General features: G+C 38.6%; 1 protein-coding gene across 2 annotated transcripts in view; it reads left to right on the top strand.

The window, feature by feature from the left end:
• The window catches only part of LOC133646303 (brain-enriched guanylate kinase-associated protein), a 131,459-nt gene that overhangs the window by 11,973 nt on the left and 94,826 nt on the right, over nt 1-24,660 (top strand). The window contains exon 2 of one of the 2 annotated variants that reach the window (XM_062041522.1): nt 2,610-2,641. In XM_062041522.1, coding sequence (XP_061897506.1) covers nt 2,610-2,641 — 32 coding nt within the window. Of the gene's footprint in view, nt 1-2,609; nt 2,642-2,762; nt 2,881-24,660 lie in introns of those variants that run through there. The other variant, XM_062041524.1, reaches the window with a different exon arrangement.

Raw genomic sequence — 24,660 nt, 5'->3', positions numbered from 1 at the left:
CACAAACAAGGGTTTTGAATTAAAGTGCCATTGGTGTTAAATGTTTATTTATACATATCATTTATATGTATTTTACATTGTTTTCTGCATGTAAAACTATATCCGTTCTGTTTAAAATGTGTTTTGTGTTCATATTCTTGGATGTTTGGGACAGAAAAACTGACACTCCAGAAGTACTTCAACTTAAAAGGGTCGTAGTATGTTTTTTTTCTACATTTAAAACACTTCCTTGTGGTCTACATAACATGCAATGGTGTTTTTTGGGGGGAGTTCTCTGACCGTCTCTTCAGGATTCGCTGTTTTTCGGGCGGTCTTATTTGCATGCCTCTACTTTGACTGTGTCTTCTCTCTGCCCACTTTGTTGTAGTTTTGAGCGCTTCTATAGCGAGTCTACTGACAGATATAAATGAAAAGGATACGCTACTTTGCATCTGAAATGGCAAGACCGGAGGATGCATGTGCATGTACGAGCCAGTCTGCCCCACAACAAGAGGATAGCGGGAAAAAAAGGAGCTAATTGACTATAGTGTGGACTACAATGGCGGATGCGCGCAAGGCCCGTTGCATACACTTATACCGTATATGGATAAATCAAATTTTCGGGACTTATACAGATCCCAAATACACACCAGCAGGTACCAATAGGTAAGAAAAGTTGGTTTTGCAAAATAGGGTCCCTTTAAGAGTGTTTGGAGATAAGAACTGTCTCTTGGCTAATTGTTATGCTTCAAATTGCAAGCAAACATTTTAATTACATGCATCCCAACTATTAGTTGGCGTGGCAAATGCCACAGAAGGATCCGCCCAAAATACAGTTAAAGATTAACATTAAATTTAAAAAAAGAAATGATGAAAAATATGATCGAGCATATAGTTGCTAGTCTGCACCATATTGAAGCAGAATGAGTCGAATGCCAGCCAACAATGTATGAATAATATCTAAACTAGGGGTTCCTAATCTTTTTAAGGTCAGGGCCCAACTTTTCTAGCACAGAGGGCCTTGGGACCCACTCAAACATTAACACTGAATCAGTAATCTTACTCTTGATTTTAAATCGTGTTCGATAATTACATCTAACCTACTTACAGTTTACAACAGACCTGGGCATTCTGCGGCCCGCGGGCCACATCCGGCCCTTTGTGCATCCCTGTCCGGCCCGTGTGAGGCCAATCATAAATTACAAAATACATTTTTAAAAGTATCTATGTCGAGTGTGCAATACAACAGTGCTGCTTTTGTTTTGAAAATCATTATTTGTATTACTTCCGTGTGGACGTATGCGCGTGCGTGATTGTGAGTGAATGTGAACAGCTGCAATCACAAATTACAAAATAAAGTTGAAAAAACATCTTTGTCGTGCGTGCAATACAACTGTGCTGCTTTTATTTTGAAAAGTGTTATTTATGGGCGTATGTCCGTGTGTAACCTGTGAGTGAAGGTGCACAGCGACAAGTGATGCACGGTTTACACCCGAGACGCTAAAAAGAGAAAAGTTGATGACGAATGGCGTGTTTTCAATAAGACATGGACTGCCAAGCAACGTTCCCTCTAAGGTGCGCGCCTGCGCAATTGCGCACTGCTCAAGCGTCCTCTGCGCACAGCAAATATATGCCGCGCATCAAATCCCATCTGAATTCTAAACAAAATAAACACATTTATTCTGTGTAAATTTGCAATGCAACTTTGAGTGACAGTGACAACAAGCGGCCCTAACGGTGTTCGTCAACACCGTTCAATTGAACACCGTTCATTTATTATAACGTCTATCGAGATGCTTCGAGGCCAGGAATTATATCGATCACTTTATTGAGCAAAACTGTTTGTATTCGGCCATAACCACACCAAAAACACGAGTAAAACACTTCTATCTCGAAAAACTAGTCATTTTCTGCCGTACAAACCAGGCCAAAACCAACTTGTCATCTGTCACCAACACGCATACCACTAAACCACTGGTGCGTTTATGGCCACTCAAAAAGTCGGACAACTCAAACACCACACAAAGTAACACTATGACTCCTCAGTCATACGTGTGCTTATTTTACTGTCATTTATTATTAATGTTTTATTTATATTAATCATGGAATGCTGTTACTAGAGAAAGTTACAGGAATACACACTTCATCCTATGCTTACATTTCATTGTGCAACATGAGGATGTTAAGAGGAACTAAATGTGATCTCTGAAAGGGGTACAAATGATTTCCAAAGCAGTGCTTTTGGTATAAAGTTAAGTTAGGTTAAATGAAAGTATTATTAATCTTACAGTATATATCAAAAATAATATTGAGCAAAATTTAATTGAAATATTGTCGATGTGGCCCTCCAGCAGTGCTCGCGTTGCTCATGCGGCCCCCGGGTAAAAATGAATTGCCCACCCCTGGTTTACAAGCTTGTCAAGTGATATGAAACCATGTGATTATTTATTATCAATGAACACATAAACCTTAAGCTTAGGTTAGGATATTGAAAAATGTCAAGAAAAAAATTATCAGTACCGGAAATACCGGCCCTGTGTTTGCTTGGTACATTTGCAGCCTGGGTCCAACCCTATAGATAAATAAATGTAATAATTTGCCCCGCCCCTCTTCTTTTACCTTCCCACCAGGATTCTGATGGAGAGATGCAACGTGACATGAGGTTAGTCACATCCTCTACCTGCTACTCTCCCCCTCTCTCTCTCTCTCTCTCTACTTCTTCTCCTCTCCATCACAAGCCCTCCCTTTCTCGTACGCATCTTTCCATTCAACACCCCCGCTCCCTCGCTTTCACTCCGCTCGCGTGCATGCCAGTCAGAATGAGAGGAGGCTTTTCCCAAAATGCATGCTTCTCCGGAGGGATGCACATGTGGCGGACATGAAGCGAAAGGCGCATAGACGGTAAGGCATGCCCAGCTTCCTACACACTCGCTTGGAAAATGATGACTATTGCAGCCATGTGTTGCATGGCTTTCTATTCAGCAGTGCAGTGTGTGTGTGTGTGTGTGTGGAGAATATAAAAACATGCTATTGTCAGTGTAATCTCTGCAGCGAGCGACTACTGTACCGCATGGAAGAGCGTACCTAAACGACCACCCTATGCTTGGCTTTACTCTCGTATTTCTACGCCATTCTAAATTAAAAAGTGAGGCAAACTCAGCTAAAGAAGGAATCGATGGTGTAATCGTCTTGTGGAGTGGAAAGAAAAAAAAGCTTGAGAAATATCTGTCAATATTCCTCTAAACGTTACCTTCAGGTGCATGTCAAATTGCACCTTCATGACATGTTGGAGTTAATTGCTTTCACCCCCCCCACACACACTTTAACCTGCCACTTGTGAAGAAAACACTTGAATTGTTGTATTGAGCTTTATGTTGATAAGCGTCTCTGGTCATTTGAAACAAAAAAAACAACCTGCAAAAGTCAAACTTTTTTAGGTATTTACAGTTACGTCATTACATAAGACAAAATATCTCATCATCTGATTCCCTCCCAGAGGAAAAATATTTCTCTAGGCTCCTGCTTGGCTCGCCAGAAGCAAAGGGCTTGATTTCAAAATTGGTGTGTTTTTTTTCCTCACACAAACATGCACAGCCTGGTATTAAATTCAAACAAACATGGGAAGAGGATCTCAACATCACTATCCAAAATGAGATATGGGAACAAGCCTTCAATGACATTCACCATTGCTCAGTCAATGCTAGGTTGCAATTGATTCAATTCAAAGTTATACCCAGGTTACACTACTCGAAAGTTAAGTTGCATAAACTCTTTCCCCAAACTTCCCCCTTGTGTGAAAGATGCAAGAGATCAGATGGCACGCTTGCACACCAATTTTGGCTACTCCAGATTTTTAAAAAAATTCGATTTTCAGATGGTATTCTCATGTACCTAAGTAAAACCTGGATCCTGACCCTGAAAAAAAAAAAAAAAAAAAAAGCACTCCTTCAAAAACAGTGTACAGTATCGTTATTGTGCGTGCGTTATTTGGATAAAACTTGCACTCTTGGCAATTAATTCAGTTGAAGTGGAAACAAATACGCTAGTGAGGACTCTGAAACACGTTTTCTCATATTAGTTCATAAAACGGTCAGATAACAGTTTACATTTCTTAATTGTCATAAAAACATAAGACAAACCACTGGTAATCGACTAATAAAACACTAAGAAGTATCTCTAAGGATGTATGCAACGATTAGTGTTTTTTAATATTGTTAATGGCCATGCAAGTGTAAAAAGAAGTTAACCACTGGAACAACTTAAAACATAGCACTTACAACTTAAAACATACAACTTAAATCACAACACTGAGGGACGTTAAGATAAATAGCTCTGTGGTTCCAAATTGGCTAGCCTCTTTTATCGACGTGTTCTGCAAACTTACCACATCACAGCTATGTATCGCACTTTTTAACCTTAATAGATAGATGTATAGTACTTTATTGATTCCTTCAGGAGAGATCCCTCAGGAAAATTTAAATTCCAGCAGCAGTGTACAAAATTGAGATCGAATTTAAAAAGTAAAAAGTAAATAATGGGGATTTAAAATGGAAATAAAATAGAAAATTTTACAATAAGAATAAACATTCAGGTCACACAAGTGCAAAAATAACTTAACCATTGTAAAATGGGGGGAGAAAAAGTAGGGTTGTCAAAGTTGACGTGTTAACCTATGCGATTAATCGATGAACATTATCACATTAATCATGTGTGACGATTAATCACGGATTAGTCGTGCAATTTATGTTGACTGCTCATGCTGTTCTAGCTTAACCGTGGATGGTTACCTGAAAGGCGGAGCAGGTTGTGATACGGTTAATGATCAAATGAGTGAGGGGACTGGCGGGATCCGCAAAACTTTAGATAAAATTGTGACCAAGTTTTTGAAAAAACTAATGACTTGCATTCAAGTACAAACCCTGTTTCCATAGGAGTTGGGAAATTGTGTTAGATGTAAATATAAACAGAATACAATGATTTGCTAATCATTTTCAACCCAGATTCAGTTGAATATGCTACAAAGACAACATATTTGATGTTCAAACATTTTTTTTTGTGCAAATAATCATTAACTTAAGAATTTGATGCTAGCAATACGTGACAAAGAAGTTGGGAAAGGTGGCAATAAATACTGATAAAGTTGAGGAATGCTCATCAAACACTTATTTGGAACATCCCACAGGTGAACAGGCAAATTGGGAACAGGTGGGTGCCATGATTGGGTATAAAAGTAGATTCCATGAAATGCTCAGTCATTCACAAACAAGGATGGGGCGAGGGTCACCACTTTGTCAACAAATGCGTGAGCAAATTGTTGAACAGTTTAAGAAAAACCTTTCTCAACCAGCTATTGCAAGGAATTTAGGGATTTCACCATCTACGGTCCGTAATATCATCAAAGGGTTCAGAGAATCTGGAGAAATCACTGCACGTAAGCAGCTAAGCCCGTGACCTTCGATCCCTCAGGCTGTACTGCATCAACAAGCGACATCAGTGTGTAAAGGATATCACCACATGGGCTCAGGAACACTTCAGAAACCCACTGTCAGTAACTACAGTTGGTCGCTACATCTGTAAGTGCAAGTTAAAACTCTCCTATGCAAGGCGAAAACCGTTTATCAACAACACCCAGAAACGCCGTCGGCTTCGCTAGGCCTGAGCTCATCTAAGATGGACTGATACAAAGTGGAAAAGTGTTCTGTGGTCTGACGAGTCCACATTTCAAATTGTTTTTGGAAACTGTGGACGTAGTGTCCTCCGGACCAAAGAGGAAAAGAACCATCCGGATTGTTCTAGGCACAAAGTTAAAAAGCCAGCATCTGTGATGGTATGGGGGTGTATTAGTGCCCAAGGGTAACTTACACATCTGTGAAGGCGCCATTAATGCTGAAAGGTACATACAGGTTTTGGAGCAACATATGTTGCCATCCAAGCAACGTTACCATGGACGCCCCTGCTTATTTCAGCAAGACAATGCCAAGCCACGTGTTACATCAACGTGGCTTCATAGTAAAAGAGTGCGGGTACAAGGTTGGCCTGCCTGTAGTCCAGACCTGTCTCCCATTGAAAATGTGTGGTGCATTATGAAGCCTAAAATACCACAACGGAGACCCCCGGACTGTTGAACAACTTAAGCTGTACATCAAGCAAGAATGGGAAAGAATTCCACCTGAGAAGCTTCAAAAATGTGTCTCCTCAGTTCCCAAACGTTTACTGAGTGTTGTTAAAAGGAAAGGCCATGTAACACAGTGGTGAACATGCCCTTTCCCAACTACTTTGGCACATGTTGCAGCCATGAAATTCTAAGTTAATTATTATTTGCAAAAAAATAATAAAGTTTATGAGTTTGAACACCAAATATCTTGTCTTTGTAGTGCATTCAATTGAATATGGGTTGAAAAGGATTTGCAAATCATTGTATTCTGTTTATATTTACATCAACATAATTTCCCAACTCATATGGAAACGGGGTTTGTAAAACATTTAAAAAGTGTATGAAATAATAACATTGTGTTTGTGTCAAAATATTAGGGTCTTTTTAAAAGTTAATTTGAATTATGCACAGAACTATTCTACCGCGATTAATCGCGATTATTCAAAGTGTAAAAACGTGATTACTGTGATTTTTAAAAACATTTTAATGTTCACAGACGTGGTCTCAGGTCTAGTCTGAGAGCTGGGGCCGAGGCCAAAACAATGCTAACCAGTTTCCATTCTGGTGTTGCTCCTTTGCATCTTTACAGTTGCTTTTTACACCACAATAGAATGAAACAAAGTTTTGTTGAGCATGCACAACTCCTCTTGTTAAGACTACTAATTGTTTGGGCCTTGGCAGCAGCGCTCAGACTAGATCTGACCAATCTAAGTCTGCTCGGATGAGAGGGGAAACAAACTGAACAGTCCAGTTGTGATCAATTGAATGCCCTGAGAATGGCTTCAACTAGTTGTGTAAGTCAAGGTTACTTTTTATTCTTTACATTTTATAACGGTTAACTTCTTTTTACACTTGAGCGACCATGATTTATTGACCGTGATTGAATGAGAATATGCATAAACATAAAAATTAAAAAAAACAGTGCCTCTCACCCTCATCACATAATGCCATGTTAAAACATACCAGGGTGGTCAAACTAGTTTTTATTGAGGGCCACATCACATTTATGGCTGCCATCAGAGGGGCCCTTGTAGCAGTGAATATATATGACTAAAAAAGTATAATAGCCTTGTTACAAAATGTGCACATGCAATTGTGTTTGTTGATTAGATGTGTTACTAAAAGTTGGATGGGTCGTTTCTTTTGAAATCGTAGGTCAAGGTAACAAGCATACATTTAAGTAGTAATTTTAGAAAACCAAGGGGGAAAAAAATGCTTGGAATATCTTGTTGTATTAGTGGATAATATTTAATTTTAGAAGATATGTAATTGCATGCAGTACCCTTTTTTCTGTCAAAATTGGATAATATTTCATTTTAGAAGATATGTAATTGCATGCAGTACCCTTTTTTCTGTCAAAATTGAAACATACAGTATATACATTTAGCCAGAAAATGCTCTATTGACACACATTTCCAGCCCCACATAAAATGAAGTGGTGGGGCCACATAGAATGAAGTGGTGAGGCCACGTAGAACAAAGTGGTGAGGCCACATAGAATTAAGTGACAGGGCTACATAGAATTAAGTGACAGGGCCACATAGAATTAAGTAGTGGAAAACTTAGAATGACGTGGCGGGGCCACATAGAATGAAGTGGCGGCTCACTTAGAATGAAGTGGCGGGGCCACATAGAATGAAGTGGCGGGGCCACATAGAATGAAGTGGCGGGGCCACATAGAATGAAGTGACAGGGCCACATAGAATTAAGTGACAGGGCTACATAGAATTAAGTGACGGGAAACTTAGAGTGGTGAAGCCACATAAAACGAAATGGCTGGGCCACATAGAATGACGTGGCGGGGCCACGTAGAATTAAGTGATGGGGCCACGTAGAATTAAGTGGCGGGGTCACATGCAATTAAGTGGCGGGGTCACATGCAATTAAGTGGCGGGGTCACATGCAATTAAGTGGCGGGGTCACATGCAATTAAGTGACAGGGCTACATAGAATTAAGTGACAGGGCTACATAGAATTAAGTGACAGGGCTACCTACATAGAATTAAGTGACAGGGCCACATAGAATTAAGTAGTGGGAAACTTAGAATGAAGTGGTGAAGCCACATAGAACGAAGTGGCGGGGCCACATACAATGAAGTGGCGGGGCCACGTAGAATGAAGTGGCGGGGCCACGTAGAATTAAGTGACGGGGCCACGTAGAATTAAGTGACGGGGCCACATCGAATTGAGTGGCGGGGTCACATACAATTGAGTGGCGGGGTCACATGCAATTGAGTGGCGGGGTCACATGCAATTAAGTTGCGGGGTCACATGCAATTAAGTGGCGGGGTCACATGCAATTAAGTGGCGGGGTCACATGCAATTAAGTGGCGGGGTCACATGCAATTAAGTGGCGGGGTCACATGCAATTAAGTGGCGGGGTCACATACAATTAAGTGGCGGGTCACTTATAATGAACTAATGGGGCCACATAGAATTAAGTGGCGGGGCCACATAGAATTAAGTGTCGGGTCCACAGAGAATTAAGTGTCGGGTCCACAGAGAATTAAGTGGCGGGTCCACAGAGAATTAAGTGACAGGGCTACATAGAATTAAGTAGTGGGAAACTTAGAATGAAGTGGTGAAGCTAGGGCTGGGCGATATGGCCTTTTTTTAATATCTCTATATTTTTAGGCCATATCGCGATACATGATATATATCTCGATATTTTGCCTTAGCCTTGAATGAACACTTGATGCATATCAGTGTTTCCCATAAACTGCCAAGATACCTGTGGTTGTGGGGGCGTGGCTATGGGCGTGGCTATGGGCGTGGTCACCATGACATCATCGAGTAATTTGCATAATTTACTACAATGATTTGATTTTCTCTAAAAAGGCTAAAAATATGTATACTTACTAATTAATAATAACAGTTTTGTTTTAAACGTCCATCCCTCCATTTTACAATATAATTACAACACTTTATGTACATATTTATATACAGATTTTAACAATAAGTTATTCACTGAAATATATTTATTAATTGTGGTTCTTACAAAAAATATATCTTATAAAATATAAAAGCTAAAATGTCTCAAAGCTCTGCCCCTTTAATTAGTGCATACTAAATAATTTAACTTTAGCCTACTACTACAACCATATTATTTACCAGCAACATAAAGTGAAACAGAGGCAGAGGTGTCCTGCCACAGTCAGTAACAAATAAACAGAAAACAGTAGTGGTGGTAGATAGACACAGAGCTTCATCAAACATCTGATCCACTGAACAAAGAGCTCCAAAAATCTTGAACTTTAGACTGCCATCAGTTTTACTCCCTACACTTAACCATGTGTTTCCTACTGCCTGCAGACTTTGCACCCTTTGTTGTATACACATGTTGTGTTTCTAATATGAATACATTTAATAAAGTCAAATACAAATAAGGCAACAAGAGAAGTATCCTACACTTATCTTTTGTAAAGTAAATCTGAACAGCAGATATGGGCATCTACATCAACTATATGATTCGCCTGAGAAGCTGGAGAGGCCAACAAAAAAATTTAAAAAAAATAAAAAATTTTGTTTTAAATGTTTTTTTATCTTTTATTTTTTTTATTTGTGGCGGACGTAATTCTTTCGTGGCGGGCCGCCAACATAAATGAATGTGTGGGAAACCCTGCATATAATCACAGCAGTATGATGATTCTATGTGTCTACATTAAAACATTCTTGTTCAGACTGCATTAATATATGCTCATTTTAAACTTTCATGCAGAGGGGGAAATCACAACTAAGTCAATTTAGCAAAACTGTATTTATTAAACAGTTATTAAGCAGTGGCACAAACATTCATGTCATTTCCAAAACAGACAGTGCAAGATTGTCAGAGACATTTTAAAACAAGCTATAAAGGGACTTTTGTGCATGATGACACACAAGATTTCAATAAGTGTCACATAAAAATGAGCTGCATATCAAATAGTATATGTCCTACGGTGTTGATGTGGAAATAGTTGCTTCGGCATTTAGTTGGAACGGAGATGTTGACATGATGCAAAGACACATTCCCGCTTGAAGCCAAACCACCGTCAGACGATGGACCCCGTGCGGTTTTTCTTGGGAATTAATTATTCCTCCATTTGTTACCAGATTCGCACCTTCTTTCTCTCGTATTACACCTCAAACCACACCGTTAGCTGTTAGCATCACAGCTAACGTTAACATGTCGCTACCTCTCGCTCTGCGGGAGAGTGTGACGTTGCTCACGTGACAGTATGTGACGTATGTAAGAAGGTGCGCTTGTTTTAAAGTCTGTGAGAAGGAGAGACAGGAAAGAGTGAGAAACGCATGCAGTTTAAAGGCCTACTGAAATGATTTTTTTTTATTTAAACGGGAATAGCAGATCCATTCTATGTGTCATACTTGATCATTTCGCGATATTGCCATATTTTTGCTGAAAGGATTTAGTAGAGAAAATCGACGATAAAGTTCGCAACTTTTGCTCGCTGATAAAAAAAAAGCCTTGCCTGTACCGGAAGTAGCGTGACGTCACAGGAGCTACGATTCCTCACAATTCCCCGTTGTTTACAATGGAGCGAGAGAGATTCGGACCGAGAAAGTGATGATTACCCCATTAATTTGAGCGAGGATGAAAGATTCGTAGATGAGGAACGTTACAGTGAATGACTTGAGAGGCAGCGATGGACGTATCTTTTTTCGCTCTGACCGTAACTTAGGTACAAGCTGGCTCATTGGATTCCACACTCTCCTTTTTCTATTGTAGATCACAGATTTGTATTTTAAACCACCTCGGATACTATATCCTCTTGAAAATGAGAGTCGAGAACGCGAAATGGACATTCAGTGCCTTTTATCTCCACGACAATACATCGGCGAAATGCTTTAGCTACGAGCTAACGTGATAGCATCTTGCTTTAACTGCATATAGAAACAAAAGAAAAAAAACCCTGACTGGAAGTATAGATAGAAAATCAACAATACTATTAAACCGTGGACATGTAAATACACGGTTAATGCTTTCCAGGCTGGCGAAGGTTAACAATGCTGTGCTAACGACGCCATTGAAGCTAACTTAGCAACCGGACTGCACAGAGCTATGCTAAAAACATTAGCTCTCCACCTACGCCAGCCAGCCCTCATTTGCTCATCAACACCCGTGCTCACCTGCGTTCCAGCGATCGGCAGAAGGACGAAGGACTTCACCCGATGCGTTTGGCGGCCCGGAGACGTAGGAAGTCAAGGTGAAGTCGGCAGCTAGCGCGGCTAGCGCTCCAACAAAGTCCTCCTGGTTGTGTTGCTGTAGTCCGCTGCTAATACACTGATCCCACCTACAACTGTCTTCTTTGCAGCCTTCATTGTTCATTAAAAAAAATGCAAAAGATGTCCAGAATAATGTGGAATTATGAAATGAAAACAGAGCTTTTTGTATAGGATTCTACGGGGTACCATAACTTCCGTTACTCGGACTTCGTCACGCGCATACGTCATCATACCGCGATGTTTCAGCCGGATATTTCCCGGGAATTTTAAAATGTCACTTTATAAGTTAACCCGGCCGTATTGGCATGTGTTGCAATGTTAAGATTTCATCATTGATATATAAACTATCAGACTGCGTGGTCGGTAGTAGTGGCTTTCAGTAGGCCTTTAATGCCCCGCAGCTAAAAGCAACTGCCTGAGAACGTATACTCGAAGATCACAATATGGTCATTTTCTATATCGCACGGAGACAAACCCGCGATATGTCGAGTATATCGATATATCGCCCAGCCCTAGGTGAAGCCACATCGAATTAAGTGGTGGGGCCACATAGATCAAAGCAGCAGGTCACATAGAATGCAGTGGTGGGGCAACATTGAACAAAGTGGCGGGTCACATAGAATGAAGTAACAGGGTCACATAGAATGAAGTAGCGGGGCCACATAGAACGAAGTGGTGGGCCCACATAGAATGAAGTGGTGGGGTCACATAGAATGAAATGATAGGGTCACATAGAACAAAGTGGTGGGTCCACATAGAATGAAGTGGCAGGACAGATCTGACCTCCGACCTTCGAGTTTGACAGATGTGCTGTACAGTAAGTGTATCATCATGTGATTTTGTGCAGTTACAGCAAATGTGATACAAAAAATTGTGTGCATATGTAATGTAACATAACTAAATAAGAGAATTAAGCGTGTAATTAATCCCAGTAAGGAGTTCCCTCTGTATGTAAAAAGGGTTGATGACAAACTGGATTAATTTGTTGGCTAAACACTTGATTGTATTGAAGGCTGTCCAAACAAATCATCAGCTCCAACAAACGTCTGGCAGCAGCAATACGCTGAGAGCCGTCCCTCCACACTTCTCTCAAATGATTCTTGCCATGGATAATAAACCAAAGCTTATCACCAGGGGCTGTTTTGCTGCTCACTTGTAGGCCGAACCGGATCGATGCCAACTAAATTGAGATCATCTCACGCCGACAAAACAACAGCAAGTGGAGGTGGCGATGTGTAGTAAGAAACATCACAAGGGAAAAACATGGAGGATGTTTTACAGCCGAATTTAATCTGCATTTTTTTAAGTAGCGCCACAAAGTTGTTTGACTATGACAAGCTTCCATTTTCAAGAATCAATTATTTGCTTGTCTTTTGTGAAAGGTCTGAGGATAGTTACAGAGTGTAGCATAATGGGCTTTGGTTCCCCAAATTAAAAAATAAATACATTAGGTTTGGAAGTGGGGATGCAATGATTATAGATTTTGACTGTGCGATTATAGTCTGAGTAATAATCACGGTTTCGAGATTATGTCGATTACGAAATATATATAATTACATAAAAATGTATTTCTACATTTGGATGAAAATAACAAAAATCAAATACTACCATTATAATAACAGTACAAAATAAAGATTAACTAAAAGTAGTATTAATAATAAATAAACCCATTATTCAATAACTGTAGTATTAGTATAAGACTAAGGTCAACTTAATTGATCCCACAGGGGAAAAGGTTATTCATGTGCCACTGTCATCCATGCCTATTTATTCATTTTCAATCATCTATTTCAGGCTGTGTTAATAACTGGAATGCACACCGTTAGATCCCATGGTATCAAACAAAGTTTATTTATATAGCCCTAAATCACGAGTGTCTCAAAGGGCTGCACAAGGCACAACGACAGATTACGACAGCCACAACAACGGCTCAGATCCCACATCAGGGCAAGAAAAAACTCAACCCAATGGGATTACAATGTGTTGTCTACCAGCTCCTGGTGTTGTGTTAGTGTTTTACACTTGCTATATTAACTTACAATACCAATAGTGTGTTCAACACAGACAGGAAGAAGCAATCCCTATTGTTAAATGGAGATCTTGCGACAGGAGTATCTGTTGCTGTTTGTCTACACTGAACCGATTCAACGCTGAGCTAGATTGTAAGGGACACGTTTATATCTAACTAAATCCTCCATGTAACTTGCCACTATTATAACTTAACTCAGCTGTTATGTCTTACTTTTACTTTGCCGTGTAAAGCTGTCCCATATTGGACGTATTAGACTCTTTAGCCGCAACTTTCTTTTGGCAGGTTTTGCAAATGGATGAGCCGTTGTCTTCAATGACCTTCTGGTCATTTTTGAAGTACCCGAAATGCTTACACATCAAACATACAGTATAACATCAAACATATATTAACATCAAAAATATATTAACCACCAAACATACAAACCCCGTTTCCATATGAGTTGGGAAATTGTGTTAGATGTAAATATAAACGGAATACAATGATTTGCAAATCCTTTTCAACCCATATTCAATTGAATGCACTACAAAGACAAAATATTTGATGTTCAAACTCATAAACTTTTTTTTTTTTTTTTCAAATAATTAACTTAGAATTTCATGTATTCCGTTTATATTTACATCTAACCCAATTTCCCAACTCATATGGAAAGGGGGTTTGTATTATTAACCCATCAAACATATATTAACACATCAAACATATACGACCCATCAAACATATATGACCCATCAAACTTATTTTTAACATCAAACCGATATTATCAAACAGATATTAACATCAAACAGATATTAACATCAAAAAGATATTAACCATCAAACATATTAACCATCCAAAATATATTAACGTTGTTCCCCTTGGGGAAACTGGGTAACACACAGCACACTGACAAAACTTAACCTAAGTTGCAAAAACAATCTATAAGGTTAATACTATTCGCTTCTCATTCTTCCCCTCCATTCATCTGCTTTCTTTGGAATGTCAAGTTATCATTGCATATATGTATTTTTGCCTTTGAAACAATTGTATTGTTGATAATAGAGGTAATTATTGTTATTATTCATGATCAATAGTGCCATCACTATTGGTATTTGTATTGCTCCATTTGTAGCATAATAATGTTCATTGTAATTTCTGTGTTATTAATATTTATTTCACTAACTGCTTCTCTGCTATCACTTTTACTATCTTATTTGAACATATCCTATCTGCTGATGCTGTCCTGTTGTTGTTGTGGTTGTTATTGTTGTGTTTGTTGTCCTTCTGTCTTATCCCTCTCTTGTCCCCGCAATTTCCTCCTCTGTATTCCTTTTTTTCTCTTTCTATCCCCTCCTGCTCTGGCCCTGCTGTGCCAAACATTAATATGAATGCATTTAATAAAGTCAAATACAAATAAGGCAACAAGAGAAGTATCCCACACTTCTCTTTTGTAGAGTTAATCTGTACAGCAAATATGGGCATCTACATCAACTATATGATTTGCCTGAGTAGCTGGACAGGACAAAAAGAAAGAAAGAAAAAAATCGTATAAAAGAGAAGCGATCATAAAAACCTTTGAAACACACAAAAACAATAAAAGTGTGCAAAAATATGAATATTGCCATCGAAAACAAACACCAAAAATATTATATCATATTTATTTGTTGCCAAAATTTAGGGATTTCACCATCTAAGGTCTGTAATAGCATCAAAAGGTTCAGAGAATCTGGAGAAATCACTGCACGTAACATTGAATGCCCGTGACCTTGCATTAGACTTAGACAAACTTTAATGATCCACAAGGGAAATTGTTCCACACAGTAGGTCAGTTATAAAGGATAGAAAGTGTAAGGATGGAAAGGATAATGCAGGTATAAAGTAGACTAAAAGGTACCGTAGCAGCAATATAAAATATAACATATATGTAATATTTACATATTATATTTACAGTATACTGCATCAAAAAGCGACATCAGTGTTTAAAGGATATCACCATATGGGGTCAGGAACACTTCAGAAAATCACTGTCAGTAACAACAGTTTGTCGCTATATCTGCAAGTGCAAGTTAAATCTCTACTATGCAAAGCCAAAGCCCTTTTTTTAACAACACCCAGAAACGCCGCCAGCTTCGCTGGGCCTGAGCTCATCTAAGATGGACTGATGCAAAGTGGAAAAGTATTCTGTGGTCCACATGTCAAATTGTTTTTTGGAAACTGTAGACATTGTGTCCTCCGGAACAAAGAGGAAAATAACCATCCGGATTGTTCTAGGCGCAAAGTTCAAAAGCCAGCATCTGTGATGGGAAGAGTTTTAAATAGTGCCTTTTGTATGAAAATAGACTCGAACAGACCCGTTCACCGACATTGCACCTTATGGTCTCAAATATACAGTAGTCTGTTTATAGCAAGTGAGGAGGACTGAAACACACGGTATAGGGGGCCTTTGCGATTAAATAATCGTTACGTTTTTAATCATCGTAAATAGTGAAACCGGTTAATTGTTGCACCACTATTTAGAACTAGTTTAATCTCTTGGAGTTTGCAAGTGTAGGTTCATTTTAGGAGTGTATTAACACCACCGACAAAAAATGTGGGTGCAAAGTCGTACAAAAGACTTGTGAGCTAGTACATTAGTGTTGTACCAGAAGCAGGACGGGTCCTCTGTGAACGGGAATAATGAAAAGTCGAGACACGGGGTTTAGGTTTAACACTTGAGACTCACTTCTTCTCCCGCCTTGTTGTGCTGAAAGCAATTGTCACCGTCTGACACCTGACACCGGCACTGATGTATCACGTCCCGCGCGGCTATGCAGAAGCAGAATATTCTGCTTTTCTGGGTTCTGTGCAAAAAAAAAATAATAATAATAATAAAGGCGTATGGCTAAAAGACTTACTGTTACGGTTTTCCGAATGTCTGTGTGAAAGCCCAACTTGTCAAAAGACAATGATTTGAAACAGGTCCGCAAAACAGCCGAAAGAAACTGTTAGAAAAAAAGTTGTAAACTGTTTACCCAAACTTCAAAGTGTGATTAAACAAAGGTTGTGTCTATTTTGAGATAGGTGCGATTAAACAGGCCTGCCTGCCTGTGGTCGGTGGGCCCATGTTCCCTGGGCACCGCGCCTGCTGTTTTGGGTTGGGCTCTCTGAGTGGCTGGGGCCGTATTCTGGCTCCCACACATACTGGGAGACAAATATATTGTATAGGGATGTCCGATAATGGCTTTTTGCCGATATCCGATATTGTCCAACTCTTAATTACCGATACCGATATCAACCGATACCGATATATACAGTCGTGAAATTAACACATTATTATGCTTAATTTGGACAACCATGTATGGTGAAGATAAGGTCCTTTTTTTAAAAAATAATAAAATAAAATAAATAAATTTAAAATATTTTCTTGAATAAAAAAGAAAGTAAAACAATATAAAAACAGTTACATAGAAACTGGTAATTAATGAAAATGAGTAAAATTAACTGTTAAAGGTTAGTACTATTAGTGGACCAGCAGCACGCACAATCATGTGTGCTTACGGACTGTATCCCTTGCAGACTGTATTGTTATATATTGATATACAATGTAGGAACCAGAATATTAATAACAGAAAGAAACAACTCTTTTGTGTGAATGACTGTAAATGGGGGAGGGAGGTTTTTTGGGTTGGTGTACTAATTGTAAGTGTATGTAGTGTTTTTTATGTTGATTTAATTTAAAAAATAATAATAATACATTTTAAAAAAACAATATTGATAATTTCCGATATTACATTTTAGAGCATTTATCGACATCTCTAATATTGTACATACAAACACACATACATACACTATTATTCATACGCGCACACATATGTATGTGCATAAGTACCTAGGTACATACGCCCGCACATACATACACAAACAGTACATACATCCACATGCACTTTCACTGTACAAACATACATATACACATACTATCACATATGCATACATACACTTATGAATATAATCATGTTTAATCAAACATATAGCAATGTTGTCCCCCCAGGGGAAACTGGGTAAAAAAGCAGCACACTGATAAAGCTTAACCTATTTTGCTATAACAATCTACAAGGTTATTATAGTTCGCTTGTCTTTCTTTCCCTCCATTTATCTGCTTTCTTTTGTAAGTCAAGTTTTCATTGCATATATGTATTGTTGCATTTGAAACAATTGTATTGTTGATAATAGAGGTAATTACTGTTATTATTCATTATCAATAGTGCTATTTATATTGGTATTGTTATTGCTCCATTTGTTGTGCAATATTGTTCATTGTCATTTATGTGTTATTATTTACTTCACTGTTTCTTTGCTATGACATTTCATATAATATTTGTACAAATTTTATTTGCTGATGTTGTTCTGTTGTTGTTTCTCTGTCTTATCCCCTCTTGTCCCCACAATAATCCCCTCTGTCTTCCTTTTTGTTCTTCTTTCTATGCCCTCCTGCTCAAATACAAATAAGGCAACAAGAGAAGTATCCCACACTTTTCTTTTGTAAAATAAATCTGTACAGTAATTATGGCCATCTACATCAACAATATGATTTGCCTGAGTAGCTGGACAAGACAAAAAAAAAAATAGTGGGGCAAATATTAAACTAGATCTATATGGCACATTGATACAAGAACTATCTCATGAAACAGAAACAGTTTGTGTGTTTGCGTTTTTGTAACAATACCAAGTATAAAATCTGTATATGGTCAATACTGCGTTGATTAGATCGATATTTTTTATTATCAAAACATTTTTTTGCCGTTTTGTTAGTGTTTTCAAACTCAGGAAAAAAGTACCTGGACACAAGAGAGGGCTTAAGGGCAAAAACCAAATGATTTAAATAAGAGCCAATATTGGGAAAGAATTGAAATATTTGATTGATATTGTTACACTGCCATCCTGTGTTGTTGTCTGGTTATAATTGTGATAAAAAATGTAATCATTCAATGATCTTGAAAATTGGAAGTATCAGTTTCAAGGTGAGTATGGCCGATACTGCCCCTGTTAGTATTGGATTGATACAGAAATTTGTAGTATCACCCAAAATCAATGTAAAGTATTGAAACAGAAGAAAAAGTGCTTATTATATTTTAACAGAAGTGTAGATGTAGCCATGTTACAACAGAAAGTTACCAGATCAACATTAAATTAGCAAATAGATTAATACAATTGAGAAAAGTAACAAAACGGTTATTAATTATAATTATCATGTGTATACCAAATAATATATTGTGATATACATCGTTATTGCAGGATGCTGCAATATATATTGCGAAATATATATTTTAGGCCATATCGCCCATTCCTATTCTCTTCTTATCATACTGTAGTAAATGCACAATTCACTGTAAAGCGTTGCAAGCATTAAACTGCAATGAAAACCTCCATTTTCAAAAGTATGTTTCCCACCTCTAAATAGCTAGATTAGGTGGTCAAAACATAATTTTATGTTTTTTTAATCCTATTGTCGCTCCAAAACCCCAACTTTATCCTAAATGCAATCAGCTTAAAGGCCTACTGAAATGAATTTTTTTTATTAAACGGGATAGCAGATCCATTCTATGTGTCATACTTGATCATTTCGCGATATTGCCATATTTTTGCTGAAAGGATTTAGTATAGAACAACGATGATAAAGTTCGCAACTTTTGGTCGCTGATAAAAAAAAGCCTTGCCTATACCGGAAGTAGCATGACGTCACAGGAGGAAGGATTCCTCACATTTCCCCATTGTTTACAATGGAGCGAGAGATTCGGACCGAGAAAGCGACGATTACCCCATTAATTTGAGCGAGGATGAAAGATTCGTAGATGAGGAACGTTAGAGTGAAGGACTAGAGAGGCAGTGCAGGTAGTATCTTTTTTCGCTCTGACCGTAACTTAGGTACAAGGTCTCATTGGATTCCACACTCTCTCCTTTTTCTACTGTGGATCACGGATTTGTATTTTAAACCACCTCGGATACTATATCTTCTTGAAAATGAGTCGAGAACGCGAAATGGACATTCACAGTGACTTATCTCCACGACAATACATCGGTGAAGCTCTTTAGCTACGGAGCTAACGTGATAGCATCAGGCTCAAATGCAGATAGAAACAAAATTTAAAAAAACCCTGACTGGAAGGATAGACAGAAGATCAACAATACTATTAAACCATGAACATGTAAATACACGGTTAATAATTTCCAGCTTGGCGAAGCTTAACAATGCTGTGTTGCTAACGACGCCATTGAAGCTAACTTAGCTACGGAGCGGCGGCAGCGGCGGGCGTTGTAGCTTTCGACGACACCCCGGTCGCCATCAGTCGGCAAGAAACATATTTCCCCAAAGTTACGTATTTGACATGCACATAGCGACACGCACGTACGGGCAAGCGATCAAATGTTTGGAAGCCAAAGCTGTACTCACGGTAGCGCGTCTGCTATCCAGCTCAAACACAACACAACCTCCTGGTTGTGTAGCTGTAGTCCGCCGCTAATACACCGATCGCACCTACAACTTTCTTCTTAGCAGTCTCCATTGTCCATTAAACAAATTGCAAAAGATTCACCAACACAGATGTCCAGAATACTGTGGAATTTTTCAATGAAAACAGAGCTGTTTGTATGGTGACACATTGGGTCCGAATACTTCCGTTGCCGTCGTGACGTCACGCGCATACGTCATCATACATAGACGTTTTCAAGCGGAAGTTTCCCGGGAAATTTAAAATTGCACTTTATAAGTTAACCCGGCCGTATTGGCATGTGTTGCAATGTTAAGATTTCATCATTGATATATAAACTATCAGACTGCGTGGTCGGTAGTAGTGGGTTTCAGTAGGCCTTTAACACAAACAAAATGCGTAAGCAAATTTAGTGCAGGGTTTGTTGCATTCCCATCGCCAACCCCACCTGACTAAAATACTGCAAATGACAGAACAAATAGAATAATACATAATGTTGGATATACCCAGGGTGGACCGCTAGCCTGTCCATCAGATGGGGACATCTCTACGCTGCTGACCCGTCTCCGCTCGGGATGGTTCCTGCTGGCCCCACTATGGACTGGACTTTCGCTGATGTGTTGGACTTTCACAATATTATGTCAGACCCACTCGACATCCATTGCTTTCGGTCTCCCCTAGAGGGGTGGGAGGTACCCACATATGCGGTCCTCTCCAAGGTTTCTCATAGTCATTCACATTGACGTCCCACTGGGGTGAGTTTTCCTTGCCCGTATGTGGGCTCTGTACTGAGGATGTCGTTGTGGCTTGTACAGCCCTTTGAGACACTTGTGATTTAGGGCTATATAAATAAACTTATTGATTGATTGATATAGAGAACATACCAACCCTTTATTTATCGAATCACAAATATTGAAATTCAACGATTTGGTGCATTTGCAAACAGCTAAAATTATGTACAAAGCAAACTATAACCTGCTACCCAAGAATGTACAACAATTCTTCTCAACAAAAGAGGAGAAATATAACCTTAGAGGAAAATCTAATTTAAAACATTTGTATGCACGTACAATACTTAAAACCTTTAGCATATCATTATGCGGAATTAATTTATGGAATGGATTAACCAAAAAATCAAACAAAGCACCAATATGATTCAGTTTAAGATAGGGGTCTCAAACGTACGGACAGGTTTTATCCGGCCCACGTGATGAGTCTGCCAAGTATTAAAATTAGCTGCATTTATTTCTATTCCTTTTCGGACGTGCTGTAATGAAACAACTGGAAATATGTGATGAATTACACTGAATCGTATGCATGATCAAAATAAACTGAAACTGAACTGAACTGAATACATACTGAACTTGACCCCTACCAGAGCATTGTCTAATTGTCTGTGAACTCACTAACCCAATTCCATATTTATTCTGTTTCCAACTGCTTTGTGGATTTACTGGGCAACTAAACAAAGGCAACAGATCCAGTTCGATTAAAAGCATGCCTGCAGCATCACAGTTGCTTCATCTGTTTCCCTTCACCAAGCTTGGCATTGAACATCTAAAAAAAAAAACAGATGTGCGAACGCCTCCTTCAGGTTAGCCCGCAGCACTTTACCTCCACCGCCGGCCTGTCTAATTACATCCGAGGCAACAAGATTAAAGGTTTATGCAGAAGCCATTGGTGAGGACAGTCTGAGGGATGGCTGCCCTCCTGAGCCTTTGCATTCTCACATCCAAGTCTTAAAAGAATTCCGGAACGGGCATCTTCATTGCTCCCGCAGGGTAAGAGCGATACGCTTGTCTGCTGCGGGGCGTTCAAACGTGTCCGTCAAAAGCCAGCAGGACAGGCTCAGCTGAGCAACATAAGCCTCCATGGGGATGCTTCTGTGCTTCTAAAGTGTATTAAGGACACAAGGAAGCAAGCTTTGCACTATCGACGATAACACAAACCAAAGGCCTTTAACTTGAATGATTAGCTGATCAACTTGACTAGCCTAAAGTCTAGATCCAATTTTCCAAGCACACCTTTTCTATCTAAAAGTTTCCTCTATATATTGTTCATAGAATCGACCTTAGAGTTAAAATAGATAGTTGAGTAAAGTAATCAATCAGCAACAAAAAACAACATGTCAGTCATTAGGCTAAAATGGCAGGCCACATGGTCATTTACTTACTAATGTACCACACAACATAGCAGTACCAGAACCGACTTTGTAATCAAGGTAAGGAGCAGCCAGAGTTACCATATTTTCCGGGCTAAGCCGCGCCCACCAAATTTTAGAATAGTTTTTTTTTTTAAATATATTAGCCGCACCGAACTATAAGCGGCAGATATATACCTTGTGAAATTAGACATTTTACATACCTTAATTGTTTCCAAACGATGCCTGTAACACAGCAGTAAAACAACTGATCAAACAAAACAGAAGTCGTCGTCGCATCAGAGCAATGACTACATCGATATTTTTTTTCATCACAAAATCTTTTTTCTTTTCTTTCAATTTATATTAGGTTTATAAACTCAGGAAATATGTGCCTGTACACATAAGGACATTGAATATGACCAATGTATGATCCTGTAACTACCTGGTATCGGATCCATACCCAAATTTGTGGTATCATCCAAAACTAATGTAAAGCATCCAAACAACAGAAGAGTAAGTGTTTATTACATTTTAACAGAAGTGTAGATAGAACATGTTAAAAGAGAAAGTAAGCAGATATTAACAGTAAATGAACAAGTAGATTAATAATTCATTTTCTACCGCTTGTCCCTCGTAATTTTGACAAAATAAAGGAATAAGAAATAACACAATATGTTACTGCATACGTCAGCAGACAAGTTAGGAGCCTTTGTTTGCTTGCTTACTTACTACTAAAAGACAAGTTGTTTTGTATGTTCACTATTTTAAAAGACAAAATTCAATTGCAATAACAAATATATGTTTAATGTACCGTAAGATTATTGTAGTGACGACTATGACTATCATAGTCGTCACTACAATGACTGGTTTAATATGGATTAGCAATCACTTCAGAGTGTCGGGTCAGGACAGCAATTATTCGTTCAGGTGAGTGCAGGAGAAATAATAGATTGTCCAAGTCCAGATTTGCAGGTTCAATTGTATATTGAAGACATGCATGAGTTGTTCGTTTGTGTGTGTGTGGTTTCCTATACAAACAAATACAATCATTATAAATCAACTAGAGTGACCACAATGCAATGAAATATAAGCACAAGCCTGCAACAGGGCTGTTAAATATACATCACTTAGCTGTGTATACGCAGTTTACATAAATGCACAGAATTTGAACATCCCAGCCCTAAGTAATGTAATGTTTAATAGAATGTAAATAGCATCACAATAATAATTCTAAATTGTCAATTGGGGCTAACAAACATGTCCAAGAACAGGCCCCAATCAGGGTATGATATTCAGCTAGCAGTTAGCTCGTGAACCTGATGCCAAACAGCCATTAGACTACAATAAAACTGACTAAATGAGAGTTGCAATACAGTTTTAAGCACACTACAAGTGATATTAAAGTGTAAATAAAGTAACTCACTTTGTATTGACGCACACTGCCAATTAAACAGTTGACATCGAAGTTCACCGTAACTTTCAGAGCTTGCTAATGTAACGATGCGTTCAATGCCCCCTCCAGTGTCGTAAAAGTGAACTACACTCAAGCAACCCAATGACACAGAAAGAAAAAAAGCGTCTTCTGTACAATTATTTTGTTGCAATAAAGCCAACAATGCCATTTTTTATGATGCCCTTTATTTAGAGAAGTATTGAAAAGTATGGAAATACATTTTGGTACCAAAAACAACCCAAGTTTTCATACAAATTAAGCCATCCAAAAATACTCCTATTAGGAACTGCTACTAATTGATTTTGATTGATTGAGACTTTTATTAGTAGATTGCACAGTGAAGTACATATTCCGTACAATTGACCACTAAATGGTAACACCCGAATAAGTTTTTCAACTTGTTTAAGTCGGGGTCATGATACAGAAATATACTATCAGATATCATCATAATACAGTCATCACACAAGATAATCATCAGAGTGTATACATTGAATTAATTACATTATTTAAAATACGGGGTGTGGGATGTGGAGGAGGGTGGGGGGGTTAGGTTTGGTTGATATCAACACTTCAGTCATCAACAATTGCATCATCAGATAAATGGACATTGAAACAGTGTAGGACTGACTTGGTAGGATATGTACAGCAAGTAGTGGACATAGAGAGAGAGAGAAAGAGATCAGAAAGCATAAGAATACGTACCTACATTTGATTATTTACATTTGATTATTTACAATCTGGGGAGGTGGGATGTGGAAGGGGGAGGGTGTTAGTTTAGGGTTGAAGTTGCCTGGAGGTGTTCTTTTAGTGCGGTTTTGAAGGAGGATAGAGATGCCCTTTCTTTTACACCTGTTGGGAGTGCATTCCATATTGATGTGGCATGGAAAGAGAATGAGTTAATAAGACCTTTGTTAGATCGGAATCTGGGTTTAACGTGGTTAGTGGAGCTCCCCCTGGTGTTGTGGTTATGGCGGTCATTTACGTTAAAGGCCTACTGAAACCCACTACTACCGACCATGCAGTCTGATAGTTTATATATCAATGATGAAATCTTAACATTGCAACACATGCCAATGCGGCAGTGGCGTGCCGTCACTAGAGGCAGGGGAGGCACGGCCTCACCTGCCATCATGGAAAGAAAAAAAAAGTAAAGAAAAAAAAATTAATTAAATTGTTATATGTATCCAGTGATAATACTAAAGTTATTTTCCATTTAACTTCACCAGTTTTAGATTATTT

Source organism: Entelurus aequoreus, linkage group LG03, assembly GCF_033978785.1.
Source record: "Entelurus aequoreus isolate RoL-2023_Sb linkage group LG03, RoL_Eaeq_v1.1, whole genome shotgun sequence".
In the NCBI taxonomy this organism is placed as follows: Eukaryota; Metazoa; Chordata; class Actinopteri; order Syngnathiformes; family Syngnathidae; genus Entelurus; species Entelurus aequoreus.
Note: the sequence above shows the minus strand (reverse complement) of the source record. Positions and strands in the feature narration are given on the sequence as shown.